Raw genomic sequence first — 27,251 nt, forward strand, 5'->3', positions numbered from 1 at the left:
ATGACTCCACCTCTTCAGGACCCATCTTTCCCACCTGCCAAGGTCTGTGTCACTCAGAGACAGCATTTCTTCCTCCCTCCACCTTCATCAGCATTTAGGTCACTGATGCTGGGTCATACAACCAGTTATCAGTCCACCCAGCTATCAAGGACCTAAAGGTGACGTTACTTGTGTTCTGGCCGGGACAATGGCAATATATCAAACTTTATTTGGCTGTGTTCCCAGGCACAGAACTGTCAGTTGTGCTCAATCATTTGAGAAGCCCCAGCGTGGTTTTGGCCCGTGCAAACTTGCACTCCTCTGTAGTGTTCCTCAATAGGGCTCAGGAGCCAGAGCACTCCAAGCAGTTTGTATGCAGCCACCCTGTCTTGCCATGACAAGGGGCTGCTCAAAGTGCTCAAGGCTGTTTCCTGCCAGCTGGCTGCCATGCCAGACCATCCCCAAGCATATTCAATTTACTAGCATAAGCAGGGCCTTTGAGACTTACAGTTCAGGGCTGATCACCCCACGATGCTTGATGAAGCCATGGTCAATGCGAATGAGCTGGGGCTTTTTTCTAATCATTCAAGGCATTTAGCTTCCATACTTACTATGAATAAAGCAAATGTCTTGCAGATGTCTTGTACAGATCATCAGTTGTTTAAAACCTAAATGTAATTTTTTTATTACACTCTCACCATAAATATCAGATCCTCCAGTACAAGAAAACTTCCAAGCAAAGGAGTTTGAATCCATGACCAGACAGAGTAAGTAATCCTAAAATGACATCAGCTGAATCAGTCTACAGTAGTTCATACACAGTGCTGCTGTAAGCGTCCCATGCCCTGGTGAAGTCCAAATAAAGGAAAGCAACCCAGATTACTCTCCAGCAAAGAGCTTTCAATAAGCACTGAAACTAATTTAACCTTACCTTGTTCCATGGAAAGGCTGATTTCTTCTGGTATTCCTCAAATTCAAAGATTCTCTAAGTATCCCACTCCCCCCTCCAAAACTGCTGGCAAGTATCTCAAACACAGGTTAACCAAATTCTGCCAAGGCCAGAAAGCAATTTAATACTATGACCCCAACTCTTTTGAGCAAAGAAAGACCATGAAGAAACCTGTGGCTTTTCACAGACAGGGCAGCTGCAGGAGTTTTAAAAGAGGTTGTTTAGAAGATGTTGAAAAACCTGTATTTTATATTTGGATAGTATTCAGCCAGACAGGTGCTAAGCCAATGCAGAAAATCAATTGTATTAAAATGGCATTTAAACAAACAACCAACTAAAAGCACCACTACCATGTATACACAAAAAGATAAGATGAAAAGTTCAGAGTTTGACTATAGATGTATATAGAACAGTTGGAATGTTTTACATGCAGCCAGCATTTTCTGACTTGAGAATAATTAGAATGGATTCAAGATGCCTAATTCCACTTCCAAGTGGTATCAGGCACTAACTAAACTGTACTGCAAGCACCAACAAACTTGCATTTCCTGTTCTTAAATGTTTTGAGGCTCTCTGAGTTTTAACTGCTGAACTTTGAGATAGAGATCATAGTAAGAGCAGCAGAAGAGAACAAAGGGAAGGAAAGCGCAGCTGAAGCAGAAGCTTAAACCAAAGCATTTAATTGCATGTTGCTGATGTGCTTCTTTTAAGAGGACATAAAAAAAGGGCATTATAAAGGATTCAAAGCATTTAAGGGTGAGGAAAGAGGGGAGGAAGAGACAACACTTCAAATAAACATTCCATGGAGAGGAAATATCTATTAATTTATTGACCTTCAGTTTCACATTGTGAAAAAAGTGAGTTTTACAAAATCTTAAGACATAGTAGCAAACAACATAGACAGTTTTACTTCTACTACTTGTAGTTTTCTTTTAGCACATGAACCACATCTTCAATGGCCAAGAATGGGATTATTCTGTTCTAATCACTCTTATTCAGACAGGTGTCAGACATATAGAAAAGGGGCTGCACAATTATACCAGAAGAGGAAGGATGTCCTTTGTTACATGTTTCTACAGTAACCAGCCTGCAAAAAAAGAGGAACCTTCCAATCTTATGCCAGGGTTTTTGTGTGCACTCTGCTGTGAACTGCATTTGCTTCTACATCTGGGGTGTTTCACAGGACTGAAATGGTCAAGTAGCTAGCCAGGATTCCCACAACAATTCGTCGAGCAAGAGTATTCCCTGCAGAGCCAGAGGCCCACCCTGACTTCAGTTTCCTTCAGCCTACACACAGGAATTAATTGAGGACTTGAAAGCAGACCACAAGTTTGGAAACAGCTGCAGAAAATTCATCCCACTTTTGGCAGCTGCATGGTGCTACAAAACATTTCATAAGCTAAATAGTCAGATGCAAGGCAGCTTCACCTCTGGACTCTGATCAGCTTGTCAGAGAACACAGATCTCAAAGCTACATGTCCTTATTCAAACACAGGGGCCCCTGGAGACCCAGTTCTTTACTTCCTTGTACCTTATGTAATTGCTAGTGCCTGGGGAGAGGACATGCAAAACACAGGAAGTCTGATTTTATGGCTCCCTTCACACTCCTGAGCGTGATCCACAAGATGAAAGGCAACAAAAATTCAAGGCTGTTTGCTTCAACATGGCAACCTGTGCAGCTACAGGGATATAGAAAGGAGACCTATCCTAATCTGTTTTCCTAGTGCTAAAGGTCATCTAAAGGGGGGCCAGGATAGAGAAGCTTTGAGTTTAAATACTTTTTTACTCTACCACTTCAAGGAATCAGTTTCATCAGTGGAACTATAATTTTACCACATCTAGCTGGAACTCACCCTTTTAAAAACTGCAAATGACTGCTGATTAATCAATGTTCTCTCAGTACTCACAGAACTCCAAATACTTTATTTCTGAAATGTAAAGAGTCTACTCCAAACAGCAAATCAAATGTAAGGCAGCGCAGAGAAACTTCCAGTGACCAGTGTAAACACTTTCAGATGACAAAGCTTTCACAAATACAGCTACATCACTGTCACAAAGAAAGGCAAGCATCACATGTATTTTTGTTTTGCATGCAGACATGCAGCTGTTTACTTATACCACAGCACACACCAACCATGTTACTGAATGTGCCAGTTAAATTGGGCTCTAGAAACATTTAAGAAAAAACACAATACAATACCAGCTTCATGACAGGATATGGCAAAGAAAGTACCTGTGAAACACAAGCTTCTGAAATTCCTAAGAAAAAGAGTAGCTTCATCTATGTCCAAAGACCAGAATAATAAGTAACAATTTTATTTAAATATCAAAGTTTGGTTTCTCAGGATTATCTGAGACTTCTGAGCAACCAAGTGATTAAAGACACACCTGGATAACAAAAATAAAAAGCAGCAGAGTTTGAGGGCTTTTTTTTGTTTTTTTTTTCAAGATAAGAGGTTTGAAATTCATTTTCTATCCCCATAAGAATTTTTCTAGAGCACTTGGGTCTTTGACATCTGGCCACTCAGATGATCTGAGATCCAGATGAATGAGGCAATCCAGTCAGTGCAAAATTGCTGCTCTTTCTTCTTTTTTTTTTTTTTTCTCCCTTAAGACTTCATCATTAACCTATGTTGAGGTTTTTTTTGTTTTTATTCTTGAATCACCGTTCTCCACTCCTTCAGGACAATGTGGCTATGTTGTACGTAACCCTCCTCCAACCCAATAAATAAATAAATAAGCTTGGACAATGACTTCATCTGGGCTTGGTATCCAGAAGCTCTTCCACAGTATTTGCGTTGCAATCGGGAAGCTGCACAAAGCAAGTGTTGCAAGAGACTTTGGCTATTTCCAGGTTAGAAATTGAAAGGCATGACCAACAAATGAAATGTTGCAAGGACACCATCTACAAGACACACCACATGCAACCTGGGGAGCTGGTGGCCCGAGAAAGTGACCTCCATGGCTTCTTCCTTTAGTACATGTATAATTTAAAATCCTGTCTTGTAATCCTTCCATTTCCGACTGGGAAGCCACTCCTCCCTCCCACCTCCAACTGTTACCCAATAGTTTTCTTTCTTTGTGCAGCAGAGCAAGTCAGCAATCACAATATGTGCAAAACATACAATTCACACAAGCCCTTGCAACATGAAGACAATTGCAGGCATTGTTTCAGCATGCAAGCACTGAACAATAAATAACTATATCTACAACAAGTAACATAATAGGAAAGGGACAGACTGAAATATAAATACAGGGAAGAACAGGAACAATGAGCATTTTGGGGATGTAATGTTTGTTCCCCATTGTTGCAAAAACATTTCACCACTGGACTGGTCCTTATGAAGCAGAAGGTCACTTACTGCACACAGGACAATGCAACATGGTGTAACAGATGCTGAAGGCACTGCCCACAGGCAAGCACACTCCAGTCAGCAGAGTTCAGCAGCAATGCTGCTGTATCTTCATTCACAGCAGCATCTTGCTGTTTCAGATCTGGCCTGCTTCCCCTGCAGCTGGTGCTGGCACTTCAAACCACCACAAAGAGAGATGACAACCATTTCAAATTTCACATAAAAACAGTGGGGTCCATGGAAATTAAGTGCTGTGTGGTGCACAGCTAAGAGAAGTTCTGTCTCTGTTTTCTCATCTTTGAAGGACTGATTAACATTGGCATTAATCCACAATTACTAGCACAAGGACCAAATCTCAGGTTTGTCCATTCATATTTAAACCACGTGTTGAAGCACCGAAGACAGTGGTTTCTTCTCCCATTCCTTCATGTCTAGGTTGGATAATTTACAAGGTGCAGATGATCTTCTTCAAATGCAAAAGATGCTTAACAATTTTTCTTCATTAAAACGTCTCCAGGTCTGAGGTTCCAATTCTCTTCTCCAAATAAAAGAGTACACTAAAAGCATGGGAAGAGGTGGAGGGAAAGGAGAGAGAAATTACTTTAAAGGTTTTGCTGCAACAATATACCGCAAGGTCTTTGTTAGATGTGAAAGAAAACCTAAAAGCTAGGCTTAGGATACAACTCAGTTGATGGGCCTCCCTGCCCGCCCTGAACCTCAAGGTTCTTGTGCAATACCCAACTACTAACATATAAATCAGTCAAGAACATAATTATTTAGGGTCAGATTGTGACTTTATTATTTTATTAACCTTACTCTGCAAACCATCCAATTGACAGCAAAAAGGCTAATTTTTTGGCTATAAGTTCAGTCACATTAAACCTAAATCAAAGTGGCCTGACAAAGTTCAAAGTGATGGACTCTTTATCCTGCATACTTCCACATTTTTATGTTCCACCAAAATCTTAAAAGTTTGTGGACATCTTTTAAGCAAACAACCTTTTGTAACTTCTCCTTCACAAAAATCCACATAAATACTCAGTGCAGAATTTTTTCTATACCTCAGCCTAAACATGCCTCTGGTTGGAGCAAAGCAGAAAGGAAAGTTGAAGGTGTCTTGCTCCAGTATCTCTGGTCACCTTAACAAATTCTGAATTGAACTTACAACAGAAAGAGTGCCATAGAATTCCCTTACTTAAAATACAGCTACTCTCCACTTAAGCAGAATTCTGCTTAATTTCTTTTTACACAGCAATATACCATCCATGAATAAATCCATCCTAGAGTCCTTCATAAAATCAATTATTCAATGAAAAACTCAGCCTTTGGATGCTGAGATTGTGCTTTGCTTTTTCACTGTGAAGCTGTTATCAAAATTCCAGCTTCCAAACCATCATCAGTTTATCACAATAATTTCTGACAGCACTGCTAGAATTTTAGAAGGCAAATCCTACTTCATTACAATGCAAATGAGCTCTAGTGCACTCACAGATCCTTTGAGCACACCACATCTCTCTCAGGCTGTGTTGTCTAAGAACAACAGAGAACATTCACAGGAAAAAAATCAGCCTACGTAACAGCCCATAGTGTTTTTACAAGTGTGGGCTATTTTTTTATGTCTAAAAAAGGGTCTACTCAGTGTTGATTAGTCTATTCTTCAGCATACCATGACATTCTTCCCATCAAAACAAACTATCAACACTGAAGTCAAAATGGTGTTTCTTGTTGTGGGATGAACTTTAAAAAAAGCTATAAACAGTTCCAAAACAGAGGGGGAAAAGCCTGACTCAAAACTCCTAAGTTTGAGGAACAAGACAAAGCAGACTGAAGTCTTCCTAAAAGCTGTCAGACTGGGGCCACACAACGCCAAGAAAACAGAGTAATCACAAGTAATTTCCTTTTTGGCCCTCCCACCCACTGACAAAGCAGCAGGAGTCAGTAGAAAAAAAACCAAAACAACCTACTTGCTGGATGAGCACACAGCACAGGAGAGATTTCAGTCTATAGCCACATTCAGTTATCTTCTGTGCTAGTTAAGCCAGTTATCTTGTGTGTTAGTGAAGATAAAATACCGGCTTTTAACAAGATATTCCAGAGTAAAAGGAAGCTTTTAGCACCGTTATATTCAGAAAACTGTTTTTCAAAAATAAAACACTCCCTCATGCACTGTAAACTCCAGAACAATTAAGTCAGACTCAGAAGAATAAGTCAATATTTTTCTTGGCACAAACCTGAGTCTGGGCATTCAATGCTGCTGTTCTGATAACACTGAGAACCGCATAAAGTCAGTAATAATACAAATTAACTGAAGATATTCAGGTGTAGTTCCCAGCTAGGGAGGAAGCTAACACACAGAAATAAGGGCTTTCATTTGCTGTTGTGGAGGCTATTACTGCCAGTAACCAGGACCTGGTATGTCTCTAGGATTTGCTGTGCTTTCTGAAGAAGTCTGGGAAAAAAAAGCAGGGAGAGAAGTAGTGTTTTCAAGACAAACAACCACCTGAGAGAAGAGCATCGTGGCCATGGCCACAACACGGCCCAGTTTCACACTAGATTTCAAAGCTGAGCTGCTGCTTTGCATGGGCCCAACCTTGTACTCTTTACTCAATCAAAACTCCCAGTCAAATGAAAGGCAACTACAAGAGTGTTTGCACTGTCTACATTGTTTCAAAGATCTTTGGGGTCTGCATTTACTGCAAGTCAGGAAAATGTCTACTGCTGCAAAAAATACCAAAAAACATCCCCAGCGATGTGTCCCAAAGAGAAGAAGCTACAGAAGTCTTTATACATAAGTTCTTCTTCCTATATTCTGGAGAACGTCTTCCATCTGAACTTTTAGGTAACCCAGAGGTACATGCTTAGTTTGTTTAATCACTGTAACTGTATTTACTTGCCTTTTTCTTATAACCTGCCCACCTTCATAGGTACAATATACACTGCTCAAATCCAAAAAGAAATCACCATTCACAGGGCATTGATTATTTAGGGTCAAGGACATCACTATATTTATTTGGCTGGCAGTAACTGATTTTGTACTGAAGCCACAAAGAGGAAGTCGGGAATCAAAACAACACAACAGAAATGGGAATCTGCCAGGTTTGTTGCAAAATACACAGATTAATAGCAAAAGTCTTCTCCCCTCTTCCCAAAAATAAGAAATGCAGAGCAACCAATCTAGCAAGACCAAATTCAGACTTGCTTATGAGAAGATACAATGCTGAAGTTGCACCTGGTAAGAGCCTGGCCCATTATGTATAATTAAATTGTTTTGGAACAGTGTGTGCTATAGACCAGTAATTATTTCAGGGTGCAATATTAATTACATATCTTCCTGACACTATTCCTAGTTCAACATATATAAGCATAAATATTTTGAAAAATCTGTATTTTGATGTGTAACAGTGGAGAAAATTCAACCACAGTCCATGCAGATGCTAACATGCTGTCTAGCTGAGATTGAAAATTAGGCCTGAATTCCCTGTAAAACACCTGTCATAAGACAGCAGCTTTCTCTAAAGGCTGTCTACATGGAAATTCAAGTGAATTCAATATCAGGCTTCAGATCAGAATTTACTGTATCTTTTTTGGGTACTGTTACTGGATGCAGAGTTATCAGTCTCAGTCATCAGAAAAATGGCACTAGAACCTTTGTTTAGCATGCATTTAGTACTTAAGAGCCAGAGTCAATTTCCAAAAGATGATCTGCATTTCCCCACAAGTTGAAAATGTTATTTTTGCTCAGTCCTTTATATCTGAAGCATGCAGGAAAAGGCCTTGTAAAAGTGGGTGCAAGATATCTTGCAAACTACTTCCAGGATCTGGCATTGTCACAGACATGGTGCCTGGCCTGCAGTAGCCTGTGAATGTGTCTCAGGTGATCCAGATGTAAAATTGCATCAAACATACTCACCCCCCCTCAGAGCTGCTGCTGAAAAGTTTTTTGAAAAGCATTATTACAGTGAAATTCTGAAGTGTTATTTCTTACCTGGTAACTTGCAATTGCCAATGTGCACACAATTAGGAGGGCAGGTGCTTCCATGTGCTGACAAATGCCGTGGGAATTAATGAATAGGGCACAGTTGTTATGCTGTTCCATACATCCAACGTGGGATCGTAGCAGTCCAATGTTTTGCACCTCTGAATGCCAAAGTAGCCTCCAACCACATACAATTTGTTTCCAGATGCCACTGCATGGCAGCTCATTCGCTTTGCTGTCACATCTCCCACCTTAGTCCACTGGTATGCCTCACTGTTGAACTTATAAGCAGAGCACGCAGAGAATTCAGTATCTCCACCCATAATAAAAATCTGGTTTCCCAGAACAGCTGCAGCTGTGTAGCGCCAGGGCTGCGGGCAGGTGGCTGGTACTGTCCATCTGTTTTCACACTGATCGTAGCACTGGACTTTGGGCAGCTTGTCATGACTAACACTGGTACCACCAAAAGCAAACAGCTTCAGCTTTGCACTGACTACAGCTGCATTGCTTACTCCCTCTCGCAGTGGGGCAACCATGGTCCATTTGTTGGTCACGGGGTCATACTGTTCTACTTGCTTTAAGGAAACTGAAGGGGAAGCTGGAAGGCAGCCAGTTGCTGCAGTGTGCCCTCCTACTACATACAAACAGTGCTTAAGTTCGGCAGAGCCGTGGCCAAACCTAGCTACCAGCATGGGAGCAGCCTTCGACCACTCCTCATGAAGGGTGTCGTACACCCACACATCTTTGGAGACTCCATTTTCTGATCCTCGTCCCCCAGTGATATACACTTTGCAGCCTATGGCACAAGCACTGAACTCTTTCCGTGGGCTTGGAATGTCAGCCTTTGGAATGATCTCCTTTGCCTTTTGATCCACCAAATACAGCTTGTCACACATAAAGGTTTGGCCACCCAAAAGAAAAAGGGAATGGCCAGTTTTTCGTGGTCTGGCACACAAGCTGGTAACCACGCCATCATTCTGTAAGATCTTCAACTTGCATCTTATTGATTCTTCTACAATCTCCTTGCTTTTCCTTTGCTTGGTGATAAGTTCTTCCATGGCCACATTCTCCATAAGGTATATGGCTGGCAAAAGGGCCAGTCTCACTGTCTGCAGGAGTTCTGGCAGGTAACAGTGACGCTTATTCAGGTCATAGTTGACCCAGTTGATAGCTGATTCATATACCAGCCTTTCATCTTCAGTTTCTAATTCTTCACTGGAAAGGAGTTGCACTACCATGTCTTTTGGCAGCTGGAGGAAGTCTTCACTTTTACTGATACTCTGGAAGTTGCTAAGGCACATCCTCCAAGAGAGCTCATACAGCTTGGTACACTGGTGAGCATCCGACAGCAGCAACATACCAAGACAGTTGGTGGGATGAAGGTTTTTCTCCAGAAATTCTGCACAAGCATCTCGAATGTCCTGGAACTCCAGCATGTCACCAGCCTCCAGCAGCGACTCTGCATTTTCCTCATTGATAATAACTCTGGAGGAATATGCATAGTCCAGAAGAAGCTCCAGGACTTCTGGGTGAATAGAATTGTGAAAGTTGACTTCACTGTCCTGGCTCTCTTTCAGTCCTCCACTGAACATTGCTTCGAAATAGCGGCTACAAGCAGCTAGAACTGCTCTGTGGCAGGGGAATGACCTGTTTCCAGCATGGAGAAGTACATCTGTAAAGAGACGCTGCTGACGCAGGAGGTTTAGGTGAGTAAGGACACTATCAGCATAGGATGACTTGTGGAACAAGTATATGTTTATGGAGCCAGTACTGGCCCTAGACTTGCGATTTTCATGCATGCTGACCGACATTTTCTTTCACACCTATAAGCAAAGAAAAAATTTAATATAAATAAAAATCAAAAACATTATTAGTTTTACATATCAAAAAGTGTGTCTATTATTTACTATAGGATGGGGGAGAAAAAGCCTTAATTTACAGCTGAGTGGACAGAGAATTACATCTACCTTCAGCATGCGTTTACTTTTTTGTAAGATGAGATTCATAAATGACATAGTCTAAATTTGTTGCCCAAGAGCAGGTTTATCCTGGGAAACCTGATCTCCAACTTTCATAGCAATAGAGTAAGCAAGTAAGTTGGAGAAAGAAAATTAACCAGGACTGATTTTCTCACCCTTCCCCAACCCAGACCAGCTGATTCATTACATACATACACATGCACACGCTTGAAACATTCTCCTGTACTGAATCATAGCAGGAAGAGTTACCAGACAGAATACCTAAGGAATGTCAAAAGCTGCATAGGGAACAAAAACCTACTAATCCCATTAGGAAGTTTCCCTTTGGTATAGTGATTCCATATGCAACAGCACAAAATGAAAAAAGGGAAAGACCCAAACTTTAAAATAAAATGCTGGTATCAACCATACATTTAGACCTGTTTAATTGTAAAAAAAAAAAAAAAATATTAGTAAATGCTACAGTTCCAGCTTTATTCCATATCCACAGAATTCAGTGTCTGCTTGCAATTGTGATATAGCATATATATAGGCAGGGTCAAAATAAAAACGTATTTTGACTACCTGCCAAAGTCACAGAGTCACTGCCTCCAAAACCACCTAGAGAGTCAGGTTCTCAGAGCTTAAGCCATTAGTTCATTCTGAAGTTCTGAGGAGGCATAAAACAGAACAGGAATAGGCCCTATTCCTAACAAAGAAAACGCTACTCAGATCCTGTTTAGAGGTGAATATTACTGTTACCTGCCATGATATGCAGGTCTATGTACAATTAAAGCAGCAAGTTTCCAGATTTAACTAAGGGTCAAGTCAAAATAGTATGGGTACAGGGTAAGGGAGGAATATTGGTAGCAATATAAAACTAATGGCCAAAAAATCACAGCACAAATAGTAGGAGATGGAACAAATAACTCAGTGCAAGCTGTGGCTGATACTGGGATAATCTCACTTCTGTCTCTTCAAACTGCAGAGAAAAAGCAGAGAAAGCCAAGAACCAAACTTGCCTAATTATTATGCCATTTGCATGTCCAGAGGACCTTTTACTGCACCTTCAAATAAGGAACTGGCCAAAAGATCTACCTGGAAAGCATGCAATGTCCTAAATCAGAGCATGATCTGGGGCCAGTTGTGAAGGTTTTTAATGTGGATATACTTTGTTCTCACACAGACATTTTTGTATAGTTGAGCATCTTTAAGCAGCACAGAATTGTAGAATTTTGTTTCCACATTTCATGCTTCAAGATAATACAAGAGCTTTACAAGCCTCAAAAATAGCATTTTTTTAATACATGCATTTTTCTAGATTCATATGACCAGAAACATTGACAAAATCAAAACCACATGGACAGCAGTCCCCATTTCAGAACAAGCAATCTGTGTTTATGGGACATGCAACACCTGCAGTCTAAGTGCAGCACAGCCAGTACCACTATCTGTGCTAATATAATTGATTCACTATACTGAACAACAGCAAGTTTGTGATACACCTTTCCCTTCAGTTACAGGAAAAAAGAGCCCTTAAACCCAGCTTAAAGTAAGGAATAGAGACACCTTACTGTAAAATACCATAGCTCATTTCCTTTAATATGAAACAAAATTTGCATGATGAAATTTAACTGCGTTTGAAAAGTAATGTATATTTGCACAATCCAAAGTCTTCCAAAACAGAAAGGAGTAATACACATCAGAGCTACAAGGCAGAGTATCTGTCTCACTCTACCATGACACAGCTTAAAAAGGGATCATACCAATGCTAGACCAACCTATTAAATGCACAGAACAACTTAAGGCAGCTGGTATGTCTTCAAAACACAAACTCTTTTAAAGGAAAATTAAATGACCATTAATGAAGTTGTATTGTCTGGCAAAAAAATACCCAGATGGCATTTGAGGATCTTGAGCACTAATCTCAGACTAAAATAACCCACTTAACCTATAGCCAAAAATAAGATACTGACCATTTACAGGTTGAAATCTCCTGGAACTGAAGGATTACAGAAAGGTCATGGCCTGAAATATTAGTATACAAGCAGTTTGAAGACACAGATAGGAAGCTGAACACTTTACTGTTATATTTTCCTAACTTTTCCAGGCACCTTACTGTTTTAAATGCTGTTATATGCAAGGCAAAGTATTTACTGGATCCCTTTAGGTAGGTTTTCCCCACACAGAGGATTTACTCTTTCAATATTCCTCACCAGGGAGCAAGATGAGAGCTCAACACCCCACTGATCAGAGACAACAGAATAACCAGTATCTGAATATGCTCACTGCCTTCCACCCTCCATTCCAGTTAACTCAATGTGTGTGTAGACATCACAGGCTAGGCATATCAGGATCTTTATGAAAACACAGATTCTCTTTTTTTCCCCCCATATATTAGGAGAATTAAGAGCATACTGAAAACTTTCTTTCATAATGCACACAGGGTTCAGAAATAGGGCAGGTAAAGTTCACATCAGAGGCTGCAAATGCAGGCATTTAGATCTTCCACCAGGCTGTGTACTCCCATGAGCAACGCTTGTTCAGCACCATTCAGAATGAGCCCATAACCACAACAAAATAGAGGCAAACAGAAAAAAACCACCCTGCAGTTATGCATACAGTAGAGGCTAGTGAACTACAGACCACATGCAGAGGGGAGGAACAGATCACTGTCTGTTACTCAAAGCCCACCCACAGTCATAGTAACAAATACCACTTTAAAAAAAAACTTACAAATTTGTATAAAAACCCTTCTCAATCAGCTACTGAATAAGGCACTCAGCATTTCACCCTACTATAACAGAAGACTGTCTCTAGGTGAGAAGTAGATTTCATACATGCTGGTCTTGAACTGTTCCCATAAGATTGCCTTTATCATCACAATGTCATCTACTGAGAGGAATTCAAAATATGCCAATTCACATTTAAGATAAGCCAACATATTTCCCCAAAGAGAACAAAGATACATATCTAGATACATCTTTTTCCTCCAGTGTGGCACTGAGATGAGTTTGCCCACCAGCTGAAAACCCTTAGAAAGAACGTATGATCATTCACTAAAAGGCAGTGTTTCTGTAAATACCCTTCCTGAGTCTCTGGCAATTAGGTCAATCCAAAATCTTGCAAGAATATTAAAATGCAAAAATGACATCTCCAATTTCTCTGTTGGGTGCTGGAAATTATGCAAACCTCAAATAGTTCAGCAGAGGTAATTTGCAGTCAGTGATCAAGTGTTCATCTTGAATAATATTAGCCAATTCCCTTCAGGCATTTTTTTCCTCAGAAATAGTATTTGTATGTAAAAGACAAGAAGTGGTCAGTAAATTACAGATACAGATTTTATCTAGGAACAGAGGTTGAACCAAGACTTTGATTTATAATTACACTTCAACAGGCTACTTGTCACAGCAGCCCAGAAGTAAACATTCTTTAAGACTAAACAACAGGCTCCTTGTCCTACTTAACAGTTCTATAGCATGCAGGTTTCAGCCTAAATCAAATTAAAAATGAAGTATTTTCAAATTACTGACACATCCCTGATGCATGCTTATTTTAATACGACTGTGTAATTACACAGTGGTGGTTGCGTTTTTCTTAGAATCGGTGGAACAGCTGAAACAGAGGAAATCTACTAATCATCCCATCGATGTAACTAACACCGCTTTCAATTGCTAAATCTGCACCGATGCTCTATCAGTGCGGCAGAGGCAAACCGTGACACTGCCTGAAGTCTTCAAACTCAGTGTCTGCCTAGGACCTACAGCGAGACAGAAAGCAGAACACGCTGCTCCTGCTAGGAATGCACTGCAGCTCACCACACGCAAACAAAGAAACGCAACTCTAAATTCCCCTCAGTTCGCCCCATCAAAACGCCTAGATAACTCCATCTCTGGGAAGAAATTTACAGAGATTTTTCCCAGACTGATATAAAAACCAGTGCGAGAAGCGAAAATGCATTTGGTTTCCTTTATAGAGCAATAACCACGTGCAAAAGTTTCTGTAGCGGCGCAGGGAGAGCAGCGCCGCAGCCAGCTGAGGGAGAAAAGAGGCGCTCGCTCATTCCCTGCCCTGCCTCACGCCCGCTGAGGGATGCTCCGGACCGCCCGGGACCCCAGGCAGGAAGCTGAAGTCCACCGGGGAAGCTAGCAGCTTCTCTAATAGAGCCGACGCTTTCCAAGGGCAGCCGAGTACAGCAGACAGAAAACCATCGCGAATGCCTACCCACCAGTGCCCCGCTGGTACCTGGCGTTCCAGACAGGGCAGAGGAGAGCCGGGCTCCGCCTGTGCTGGGGACTAACAAGGCAGCCCGACTCCAGCCGGAGAAGCTGCGCGGCGGCAGCTCTGCCCGCCAGCTCTGCTCCGCCGCTGCCCGCCCGCCTCCCCTCCGTGCCGGGAGCTGCAGCGGCTCGGCGGCACCAACTTACAGCAGCGGCTCCCGGGCGAGCGCGGAGGTCTCTGGGCGACTCAGCGCCGCGCATGGGAGAGGAGCTGGGCTGAGCCGGTTCGGCGGTGCCGGGACGCGGCGGGCGAGCAGCAGCGCCCAGAGCCGCGCAGCGCCGGGCGGAGCTGGTGCCACAGGCGGGAGGCGGGTCGCGGAAGGAGGGCGGGAGGTAGGGAAGAGGGACAGAAGAAAGGCAAAGAGCGGCTGCTGCTACCGCTGGCACGCCGGCCGCAGCTCTGCCCCGGCGCCGGAGCGGAGAAAGGGTATATGGGCTGGGGGGCGGGGGGAGGCTTTATGCAAAGCCTGTGAGTGACAGGCGGGGGAGGGACGGCAGGATGAGGGCAGCGAGCTCGCAGTTGCCGTCCCGGCCGGCGGCAGGGAAGGTGTAGTCGGGGACTCGCGTCGCCCCGGACGGGGACTGCTGGATGTCCGCTCCTTCCTGCCCTTCCTACGCTGCCCCGCACCCGGACCGGGGCGGCGTGGGGGCCCCGGGGGGCTGGGCGGAGCAGCCACTCGCTGTACGAGCTCCTGCACCGCGCTCCGAATGAACAAGGGGTGCGCGGACACCAAAACAGCCGCGCGGGATGGGGAGAGCCGCTCGGCCGGGAGGGGTCCCGGACCTCCTGGCGTGTCCCGTTGGGTGCGAAGACCGAGCAAGGCAGACGGCGGGAAGCTCCTCCTGGGCGCCCTGGGAGCGGCCGGGAGAGCGCGGAGGAGCCCGGGCATCGCGGGCTGTGAGCCCGCCGCCGAGCGCTGCTCCTCCCGCGGCGGGGCGGTGCCGCGGAGCTACCGCGGGCCGTGCGGCCGCTGCGCTCTCGGGAGGCCTTGACAGAGCTGCCGTTTCATAGCTGCCCAGTGGAGAGCTCCCGCAGCACAAAGGGAAGCCTGGCTTTAATTATTTCCCAGTTAAGAAAGTATGTGAAAAACGCATTTGTGCAAAAGGCCGATTTCAACAATAAACAAAACAATAGACACAACAACAGTGTTTATATAAGTGGTATTGTGTGGCTCTGTACAAGAAAAACAAGGTACCGTACTAAACATTGCACATATCGCTAGTTTACTAGTTGCTAATAGCACTTAAAGCAATGGTATTAGTCTAGAGAGGCTTTAAGGAAGATAAGAACAATTATTTGAACCAGCAGGTAGCTTGTTTTTGAATATAACACTTTGGAGAATTTGCTTATTCTTCATAATGAAGTGTCACCCAAACTTCTGTTGAAAAAAAGAATGCCCTGCAAGCAATTTGCTAACATCCAGAGGGTTATTTGTATTTGTGTTGCTGGACTCCAGAGTCTGCAGATTAGCGCACACACTTAGTGTACAGCAGGCCACATCTGTAATTCCAGACAGCCTGTGGGCATATGCAAGCCTGGAGAGCATAGCTGAACAGGGAGCAGATGAAAGAGTAATTTGTTTCATAGATTATTTATTTTCACAATATTGTTTTATTACAACATGAAGTATTGCATGGTCTAAAAATGTTGCACATCTGTATGTAATAAAGAATGTTTCAAAGTTGTTTAGGTGTGCGAAGCTATTGTAAACAACCTTGCACAAGGGGTACTCATGGGCATTAATGTTCACTTGAGTCATGTACCTGTAGAGGATTTTGGATTAGACTGTAAACGTTCAAACTTTGTTGCACATGTATTGTCCATCTTACAAGTCCAGGTTTTTCCTTTCATCGTAACATAAACGTAAAATGCCTTGATTTTTTCCACATTTCCGCCCAACTGAACCTGCAGAGATTCCACCCAAATCCTGTCCATTATGGTGAATCTTCCACAATCTGGTGCCAGAAAATCAGATCATCTCATTCTATGCAACTTAAAACACAGGGACACATTACTTCATACAGTTAGGAAAATCTTTGAACAGGCATAGTTATTTATCACTATGAGTGATAAGCCAAAAGGATAGAATAATGTTACATATCTATTGCTTAGCAACATCTGAGCTATAGCTGTAAGGAATGGTCAGTGAAAAACGAGATCCACAGAGAGGACAACATATGTTATTTACAAATATGCCCACAGCATGCAGATTTGGGCAGCACCCTGCATGAAAAAAATGGGGCAATAATCCTGTAAGCAAATGACCAGATGAAGTACTGATCTTCCTTTTTTTCCATGAATTGAGGAACCTGTTGAAGTTAATCGGGGCAGAATGATTGGATGAAGCTTTAAGTCATCTGTTGGGGAAACAAGTACACAGCCAGACAGATCCTTCTGTGTGTGTAAAGCAGTGGTACTGGTTGAAAGCAGAGAGAGAAGGAAAAGAAAAAGGAGCTTCGCAGTCCATGCTTACAAACAGCAGTTGTTCTTTTGGATGTGCCCAATTGAGCTCTTATTTATGTTTAAGTGACAAAACACCCAAAGTGTTTCTTCTTTCTGCACAGGAGTTTGTAGATAGGTTTGTCTGAATACAGCTTATAGCACATTTAGAGTAAGAATGCTTGTTTTGCTAGCATGGAAAAAACACTCAGGAAATTAACTTGGTCCAAGCAAATCTTTGGCCTGGCTTATGTTGGTCTGAGAACTAAGTCAGATCACAGTTAAGCACTATTCTGGTTAAGCCAGTTTTGTAGATGGGCCAATCTGTATTTTGACATTGCTGAAAACAAAGCTGGCCGAGGCTATTCCAGGACATAGTTGAACATGCCCGCTGAACTAGTTGAAACATGTTTCTCCTAGTATTAGTATGCCAGGATAGATAGGATCTTTGCAATGTTGCTAAATATCATGATTTTATCACAAATCACAAGATAATTGGGCCTTTTCTCAAAGCCTCAGCTTCTAGAGTCATGTGAAATTGATAATCTCTTAGGGTTGGTTTTGTTGTTTTTTTGTTTGTTTTTAAGAAGAAGCCTAAAAGAATGAGTATGTCAGTATAAACCCCTAAATATTTTCATTTTAATCTCTAGAATTTAAAGTGCCACATTTGACTCCAAAAACATTGGCAGAGGAAAATCTTCATTCATTTGAAATCCAGCTTGCTTGCTATGCAGAGAACACTGCTGTTTTAACTAAATTATTTCACCTTGCTCTGTATTTAAATGGGTTTGGCTTCTGTGTTGAGACAAGCTCTTGGAACCTTGAATGTATAGCAAACTTTATCATATGGCTTTATTGACACTTAAATGTTTTGCAGGCATAGCTATGCAGCTAAAAGATCTCCCAGATTACCCTAGCAGCACCAGCAAGAATACTTACATGGGCAGAGCTGTACTGGTAAAATAATCCATTTACCAGAGGAGATTATTTCACTTGGGAGATGGAAATATGTATTTTATTTTGTTTAGTTAGTATCAGCTGCATCTAAACTAGCAGGGTTTGCCAGTACTATCTTGGCAAGCCTTTCAAATGCAAACAGGCAATATGTGCCTGCAGCACAGTCTGAGATCTCATTTTTAATGCTATTAAACAGCTGTGTCTTGGGCTTTTGCCTTGTTAGACTCTTTTTAACCACATTATTTTGTTCAACTGCTAAATAAACAGCATGGGGGTTAAATGTATTAGTGTAATTTATCTTCTTTCCTTCCTAATTTACACTTTGAATGAATTAATTAGAATGATTTAATTAACAATGTACAATAGCAGTACTAGTGCCAGAGCCCTCCCAGGGGGATGGGGCCTGGAACACCCCTAAGTGACCCACACCTGCTTTTCTTATCGTTTGCCTTTGATGTGCTTCTCCAGGCTGGTCTGCAAACAGAGATTTGCATGGAAACAGCACAATGCATTATAGTGCTTGTTTAGTCCTAGAGACATACTATAAGTGTTTGGGGAGGTCAACATTCAGTATTTCTTAGCAGCAATTACACCAGTGTGTCCACCAGTTCTGGGGTGAGAAATCCCTCTTTACCCAGTTCTGCCTTTCTCATCTGTGTGTGTTTGTTTTCAAAAGGATTACATTCTGTCAGGCTGGCCATTAGATACCATTCCTTCATGTCATGACAGCTCAGACCAAAAAGAAGAGAAAATACCTGCTGCTGTCTAAACCAGCAGCACACAGGTGCAAATATAGTTGTATGTGACATAATAACTGCTCCTCTCCAAAATATCAGTCTGGTAAATTGTTGTGAGGTGTGAGTCCCTTGTCACTTTTAAAGTATATGAACACTAGCCCATTTGAAGTCAGTGAGTTATGCCATAATATTGTAGGAAAGAGACAGGAAAAGTCAGGCCTTGGTTTCCATTCCATGAATATGTTTTGTATAAAAGATTTTCAGAAAGACCAATTTGGGTGTAAATAATGTAATTAATATGAATAATGTCCAGAGTGAGAAAGATTTCCTTTTGAAATTTCTTGATTCTTAGGAGAAACCCTTATAAAGCCTGACTATTGCATCTAGTCCAGAATCTGTACTTCCAGCAGTATGTACTTACAAAGATAAGCAGTATGGAGAAAAAAAAAGTCTCAAGACTCCAAGGAGAAGCCACTCACTTCTCTTTTGTATGTAATTCCTCTGCCCATCTTACCTTTTTCCATTTTGTCTTGGTCTCTAATTACTCCTCAAAATCTCTGCCATAAAAACATTTTTACCTATTCTATATTGTCTGTTCTCCTCCTTAACAAGTGATTCCTGTTCATAGCAGATAGTGATGATGATGATGACCCATTTTTGTGCAAGTTTGATTAGTAAGGGGTTCCATTTATTACTGATATGCAAGCCCTTCCCAAAGCTATGTGGATCAGCACAGGACCGGGAATACCACTGCAAAGGTTGACAAGCTGCCACTTCTGTCATCACTCATGATGATAATTGGCAAAAGTCGTATGTTGATTGTCAGGAGATTTCAGTTTCCTGTGCATATCTTTGCTGGCTATTCCCATCTCTTAAGCCACTCCATGCTGAGTAATTTTCTTGCCTCTCTACAGGAGCTGTCTCCAGTAATGCAGACACCAGACCACGAAGCTTCCTTTTCCTTCTCTCTTGCTAAGTAGCAGTGGCCCCCAGTGGTGACAGCTAAGCTGGCTCCTTATTTCAGGGTTTGCCATGCCACGCTGAAAAGCCTCCATGCTGAACAACCTTGTCATAAGAACTTAGGAGTTCCCACATCTTTCTCTTCTGCAAGGACCACAGGCCAGTTTCTCCTGACCACCTTTCCCCCTGCATACCCCGAACTGACCAACATTACTGAGGCTTTGAGAATAGGGGTATGTATTGTGTTATTCTCTAAGATGTTTAGTCTTTAACAAGAAACTATATAACTTAAATGGTACAGCATGTCATCTAGAGAGATTCCTAAATGATGGAGACATTTTTTTGTCTTCATCTTTTATGTTAGTATTAAAAGCAGGAAGACAAAAATGTATTCATTCAAACAATTGCTTTGGAATTTTAATGACAGTAATGCACCTCTAAATAGCTATTTTTACACTGCTGATTAGCATTACACATTGAAATACAAGGTATTTAAGGATTTTAATACTTAAATGTATTAAAGTCCTTTATTTAAGGACTTCATTGAATGTATTTAAGGACAACAACTTCTGACAAGGATTCTAGATGGAAATACATACACTCATTTGGAGGTGCAACTCTGAGTCACTGATGTCTGCAAACACAGACATATTTGTCTCAAAACACAAAAAAACCCAAAATGTTTTACCTTGAGGACTTGTTTCACTGTTCCACTCATTAGATTATATTTTGCCCTCAAGTCAGAATGTAACAAACTTCTCACTTCTTCAGGCCTGCTGAAGACGACAAGCTATACGCAGACAGGTGCCAGAGGAAAAGAAGGCAACACATAGGGGCTGAAATGCCCTCACTCTGTCTCATATTTAGCTGAGAAAGCTTATCAGATTTATTCAGGTGAATAAGAGTAAACATGAGAGAAAAACTTTTCTTGCTCCTTCTGTTTTTCAGCACCCAGGAGACTGAGTTCATTTGTCCTTATGAATACATGTAAGGGAAGATCAAGATCTTAGGTATAAATCCAGATTGTTGCTCACCTGTCAATAGTCAATGCTTCAATGCTATTATCATCCACTGTACCAAACTAAAACGAGAGCAAACAAACCTTCTGTAGGCCGTAAGGTTATGGGAAGTAGTCCACAGAACCAAAGAAAACTGTAAAGTGAGTGTATATTGTTTCCAATTTTCAAAGTTTGATAAGAATACATAAGAAATTAGGAAGCTTAACATGATTTGTTGGAGACCACTGCTTCAGGGAGAAGGAGAGTACAGAATTCTCTGATTTTAGTGGGTTTAGGACAGATCCAGACAAGTATTTTAAAGCAAGCTTGTTTGTGTAAGTATGACTTTATTAATTTTCTTGCTCAGCAATTCACCACAAACATCTGGAACAGCATTATTAGTAGTTTTGAGGCCACATTAATTCTGTATGTTCTTAAATGGAATTTTTACAGATACTTCAGAACACTTAAGAAAGGAACACTTTAGAAGACTCTTGGCAGAACATGAGAAGGTTAAAAGAGACTCACTCACCTAGTTTTAATCTGTGAAGTTTGATGGTTGAGAGGACTAAGTAATCTGATTCCAAACTTTTTAACAAAATGAAATGTTGTCCTATGGAGTTGGTATTTCTGTGGTTTAGATCAAACTTTTGAACATGTTGCCTACAGCAGGGGTTGTTTCTCAGGCATTAAATGCACAAATAGCCTCAGTATCCCCATCAGGCTGTGTGTGTTTAATGAGAAGGACTAAAAAGGACACATTTGCTTGTTTTAAAAGACTTGTTTATGTGCTTCGACACCTTATTGTTCTTGTGCACAAAGGAAACCAGTGAATTTGATTCTGCCACGGAGCCCATATATTATAGAACCATTTAAAATCTTTCATGGTGGTGGTTTGAATTATTTTATCTTTTTAATGACCAAGCCTTTCTAGAAGATTAATTCACTGTTGGTGCAGTGTAACGAATCTAGGTCTGCAGCAAAACCTTTTCCTAAAAATAAACGTGAGCTTTAGAGTGAAGAAATGTCACATTATAACAGGCAAAGCCTTTTAAATTATACGTTCAACAGAATGAGGAAACCAGATTTCTTAAGTGAACTGTATTCAATAATAAGCCAAAAAGGCCTATTAACTCTTCTAAATGTTCATCTGGATGATTTAGTTACAGCCAACTTAAGTCAGAGGGCTTAAACTTAGAAGAATTTGTAGTGTGGGCAAAGCTTCAAAAGTCTCTTAACACAGTCAGTGTGGCATTTACTCTGGTTATTGATTCGTGTCTTCAAAGCTCTGCCTTATTTTAGGCTAATGGAATTTAATTAGACATCTGATTGCTGCTGAAAGTAGTAAAAATGAAGCTGTTGATGCTTTATTTGAGCTAAACATTTTCTGGCATTTTTCCCAATCTCTGGGACTTGTCTGAACATGTTTTTACTTTCCTACCTGAAGAGCCACTTGGCACGTCAACATATGTATATTTTGGCTCAGAGAAAAGACAGTAGTTTGGAAATACAAAAGACAGCTTCTGTCTACTGTAACAAGCCTTGTGTGTTAAGTTGTAAAAGAGGTAATACATTAAATTAGAAAGAACTTGAAGAGCATAGCTGGGAGATAGCTGACTGATCACTTGTGCTTCCTTAAAGAAAACTATTTAAGGCTTCAGTTAACAAGCAATTTCCTTTTCAGAATCTGCTTTCATCTATATGTAAACTTAGATTTTTGCTCAAATAGATTAAAAAATCCTAGTGACTCACCACATCCAAATAATTAATTGGAAGAATCTTGGATTTTCCTCAAAGGCCTAATGCAGATACGGCTGTGGAAGCAATCTTATTCTGTGATGGCTAAAAGAATAGAAGATTTCAACTAATACATTCTCTACACATCCCTGAAATTCATAGCTTATTGTGATAAAACTGCATGTATCATAAGTATTCTGGACAGAAAAATACGTGGAAGCTTTGTCATATCCCAATAAACAGATGGCAGTAGAGGGTGACAGTCTTGAAACAGTGGTACACACAGTGCAATGGTCAAATGCATGTAAATGGATTTAGGTGTTCAAAAGTAATAGTTAACCAAAATATCTAGGCAGGTATCTCTGGTGCTCAGTAGCTTGTGTCACGTGCCACTACATTTATGGTAGACGTACACACATACATAGAGGCCCATTGTATGCAAAAGCCCAGGCAGAACTTGTGTTTGTACATGTGTATATTTTCTTATTTAGAAACAAACAAAAAACCAAAGAAACAAACAAAAAAGAAATTTATGGATGACAAATTATATGAAAATTCACCAGATTTGGAAATTTGATATCAAAATTATCTCAAGTAAATTTTATATGATCATTGCTCAAATGAAGATTGGAAATAACTGAAAATCTCAATAAGCATTAATAGAACTACCAGATTTTAATGCAAATGAAAGCTGCATTCATATGCAAACAGAATCCTAAGATTTAGCTTGAGTATCACCTGAGCTCCTATGACTAACATAGCTCAGAAAAGCCCTCTATTTCTGTTCTGCTCAAGTTCTTTTGAAGAAGCTTTCCATTTGCTGCGGGTCTTCGAGATTCCATTCTGCTAAATGGGGAAAAATCTTAGAAATAAAATGTCTGACAAAAATCTTCAATGGTTTCATTAGATGATATTAACCACCCCAGATCCTAGGCAGATCAAAGGAAAAAAACAGATTATAAAAAACAAATAACAAACAACACCCCCCAAAAAAACCAACTCCAGCAACTTAGAATTCTCCTTTATGATTGACACAGCAGATTTCATTTAGTTTCTATAAAATTAATTAATGAAATTTTTTATGTTGCTACTCTGAGCAGTGTAGTGAAAATGTGTTTCTGCAAAAGAGTTGTGTTGCCTGAGAGCAAAACAGTTTTAAATTTTCTCCACTTCCTTCATCTCATTTCCCACAAAATAGCATTAATGTGTGAACTTCAAGAACATGCAGTAAGTAATGTGATGTGGTTTAGCTTTTTCATGCTAGTGCACCTCAATAAACAGACTGTAGAAAGGAAAATACATTTAAAACACAGGACTCCCAGCCCATCCAAATACAAAGCATAAAATTTTGTCCATGATCTTTAAACAAATTTAAACAAAGAGCAATTTTTAGACATCTTGTCACATTTTTCCTTTTACTATAGTCTAAACATTTTTATATTTCAACCTATCCCAATATATTCCTGTCTGAGAAATTAGCTAAAAAAAAAGAAAAAAAGAAAAAAATCCAGTCCATTGTTTAAGGAGACAAAAGGAAAAGATACTTTAGTCATTTATTACTTCAACAAGGCTTATAAGAAGAGGCAATCTCTTTAAACCTTCATTCTTCTTCCACTGTTAGTAACAGCACCCACCACTGCGGAATTATCATCTTCAACTGTGTACTTGCTAGGTATAATGATTTAGACCCCACATTTTACAGCTGTGATATCTGTAAAATCTGTGCAGCTATCTCTCCCCAGTCTCCCTGTGGTGAGGTGGCCTGCCCAAGTCAGCACCTCTGCAGGTCAGGAACATCCTCCCTGCCTGACTAGGAGACAACCATATGGCACTAGGCAAGACAAGGGACTGCCCAAATCTCATGAGAAAGGATGTTAAACTCTCTGTTTAGTCAATCCATTATCATGAACAAACTCAGACATCTGAAAAAGGAATGAGTACATCCTGGCTTTGTTGAAGATAGTAAATGGATGATTTGAGATGTGGTTATGTCTCCCTAATTATTATGAAGTTAGGCAATAATGCTTAGCGAAACAAATATGCATTTATATTACCTAGGCTCAAAAATATAAAACAATCTCCACCCTTCCCTCTTTTAAATACATTCCTTTCCCCCTTTTTTATTACTTACAGTACAATTACTTGTTCTTTATAGATAAACACATTCCTCAGGAACTCATTACAATAGCATTTTTACTTTCTTTTCTGCATGTATTTCTCTTTGTACAATTCCTGTTTTGCTCCATCTTTGCAGAGTGTAATCATGTGCCTTAACTGTTAAAAACATACTGCCCTTCTAGCCTAGCAGTATTTGTCCAGAGAGGTAAGAGGAGCTGCAGAGAAGCCTGCCAATTGCACAGCCAAAATATACTCAGTCACACCCTGGGAATGGACAGATTCTGGAAGGATTGCACAGATTCCACCCTGATAGGTTTTGGTACCACACGCCCTATCTGATCCACTTATTTCAGTAAATCCCACAACCATGAAAAGATAGGTCTGACCTGTTAATGCTTGTAGGCACAGTTATCCACTCTACCCTGATCAGAATCAACAGATTAACCCAAAGTTTCTGAAGCACATTTTTTCAACATTATTTATTTAAGACTAAAACCCAGCTCCTGTGAAGTCAGAGGGAATTTGTCAGTGAATGTCAACACCTCCGCTATTTTATTCTTTGGCATCCTAAGCAGGAACTGCCAATCATACCATATTACACAGTCATTTTATTAGGCATCCAATCATGCTTTCATGAAGTAGAGACAAGTTACCGTTTGCCTTTGCCAGCTACAGAATTGGGCGTCTTCAGCAAACCACCACATTCTCTACATGTTTCTTTTCTTGGAAGACACAACTCTAAACTTCAAATCATTCTGCCTTATGAATGGAAAAAAACCCAAAACATTAAATTATCATGTATATATAGTATCAAACTCCTATCTGCAAGCCTATTTCCTGACATTTTTCCCCTTTCAGGACCTAAGTGTTTTTCTATTTCTTTCTGAATAGCAAAGCCTGTAAAATAGACATTGGAAAATTCTACATGATATAGTTTTGCAGAACTAGAACAAAGAGTCAAGGAAATATAAGATAATATGTCGATCTAAATATCATTTTTCATCAGAAGATCAACTTGAGTATTATAAAAACATGTAATTATGACTTCAGATTATTTGTCCAGAGGTGTTTATTTTTGACTGAGGCATCTTTTTGTGTGATTATTCTTAAAAGCATTAAGCCTACATATTAAAAAAATATGCCTAATAATATTAGGCAATCTCCTTAAAGTATTGGCATCTTAGCATAGTAACTCTTGGCAGAACTGAAAGCAGCAGATATGGCTTAAACTGTCTTCTTTTTGTTTCCTTTTCTCCAGTTCCAGCTACAGCCAAGGCAAAAAGCTACTTCCAAGCTTCTTTTAACATTCAACAGCCCATGGGGAGGGAAAGCAGAAATATGGCAGTACACATGCACTGCTTAAGGAACACAAAACAGGAATAACACAAGACTTCTCCACCCAGGGGGTTGCTTTAAAGTAATTTTGCACTGTCAGCATCAGTTGCGGCAGCTCTAAGTACCATGTGCCATTTGACTGCATGTTCCTCCTATTTACACTGTTGACTTGAACAAAGCTGGCTTTCTAAGCACTCTTCAGCTGACCAAACAAAGTGCTGAAATTAATAATAAAAGACATTTTAGATTAGTACAGTCTAGTTTTGATACCACTTATTTATTGCAGCCCTATGAGGAACATTTACACAAAGCATCCAGGTCATACAAATACTATGGACCAAAAGAAGCAGGAGTTAAATAACATGATTTGTCCACATCTGACAAATTAAACTGCAAACACAGTACACAAGCCTTAGAGCTCATTGAACAAAAGAGATGACTTACAGATTGAAAAAAAAAAAGCAACATCTGTTACTGGGGTCTATACAGAGAAAGTATTACTTTTTAACTGCAATCAAAACCATTCTGCAGCTCTTAAAATCCACAATTCAGTTGAAATGTATTGTTTGGGTTTTTTTTTTTTTTGAAACTTGATATTTTGTAGGGTTTTCTTTATTGCTTAAAAAATGCTTTTCTCCAAAATATTTCCCAATGAATCTTGAAATCTTTTTCAACAGGTCTAAGTATACTGTGCAATACTGCTCATAAAAGCCTTTTAGTTATATTGTGGTAGCTCTTTGGATTGTGAATCAGTGTTTAGATATATTTTGTTTGAGACTTGTAGGGTCTACACTGTACTTTTAAAATGTTACCATAATAAATTAAATATTCACAGTAAAGACAACAGACTTGGGGAGGTGTGCATATCAATAATTATATTGATTATATATTAAAGGATCAATTTTTAATTTTATGAATACACAGAAATTTTCAAATATTTCAAATCTAAAGTCTTACAAACTTAAAGCACTTTAAATATAAACTCCATAAATTCCATCAAATTTACTTTGCACTTACCCATTAAGTGCTTTATTTAAGTTAATTTTGAGAGCTGAGATTCCTATGATGACTAAAGTTTGATTATTTTCTCTATTATGGCAAAATCATAAACTGTTGGCAGGAAAGGGTCTTCAAGGTCTCTAGTCTAACTTCTTGCCCAAAGGAGCACTGTTTTTCCAGTTAAATCAGGCTGCCTATGGCCCCTTTGAAAATCTCCAGACAAATTTGGAAAAATCTTCAAGAACGGAGAATTTTAACTTCCCTTCACCCACTGGTAGAGTTGCTTATACCACCCAGGACACCATTTACCATCATTTCTGTGAGACCGTGCTGCTGAACAGATTCAACCTGCTGTTCACCAAGAGGCCCAGTCCTTTTCTGCAAAGCTGACTTTTGAGACAGACAGTACCCAGCCTTTACCAGTGCATGGGGGTTTTCTGCCTCAAGTGCAGACCTTTACACTTGTTGAACTTGT

The 27,251-nt window shown here is 40.4% G+C and overlaps 1 protein-coding gene across 3 annotated transcripts in view; it reads right to left on the bottom strand.

The window, feature by feature from the left end:
- Nucleotides 1–1,731: 1,731 nt before the first annotated feature.
- Nucleotides 1,732–27,251, bottom strand: part of ENC1 (ectodermal-neural cortex 1) — a 41,432-nt gene continuing 15,912 nt past the window's right edge. Inside the window, exons 1-3 of one of the 3 annotated variants that reach the window (XM_023943476.2) lie at nucleotides 14,643–15,529; nucleotides 8,267–10,080; nucleotides 1,732–4,838 (exon numbers count right to left, since the gene is read on the bottom strand). In XM_023943476.2, the coding sequence (XP_023799244.1) occupies nucleotides 8,299–10,068 (1,770 nt within the window). In that variant the 5' untranslated portion in view covers nucleotides 10,069–10,080; nucleotides 14,643–15,529 and the 3' untranslated portion in view covers nucleotides 1,732–4,838; nucleotides 8,267–8,298. Of the gene's footprint in view, nucleotides 4,839–8,266; nucleotides 10,081–14,460; nucleotides 15,530–27,251 lie in introns of those variants that run through there. The other 2 variants (XM_086866739.1, XM_023943477.2) reach the window with 2 other exon arrangements.

This window comes from Cyanistes caeruleus, chromosome Z (assembly GCF_971803275.1).
Source record: "Cyanistes caeruleus chromosome Z, bCyaCae1.hap1.1, whole genome shotgun sequence".
NCBI classification, from domain to species: Eukaryota; Metazoa; Chordata; class Aves; order Passeriformes; family Paridae; genus Cyanistes; species Cyanistes caeruleus.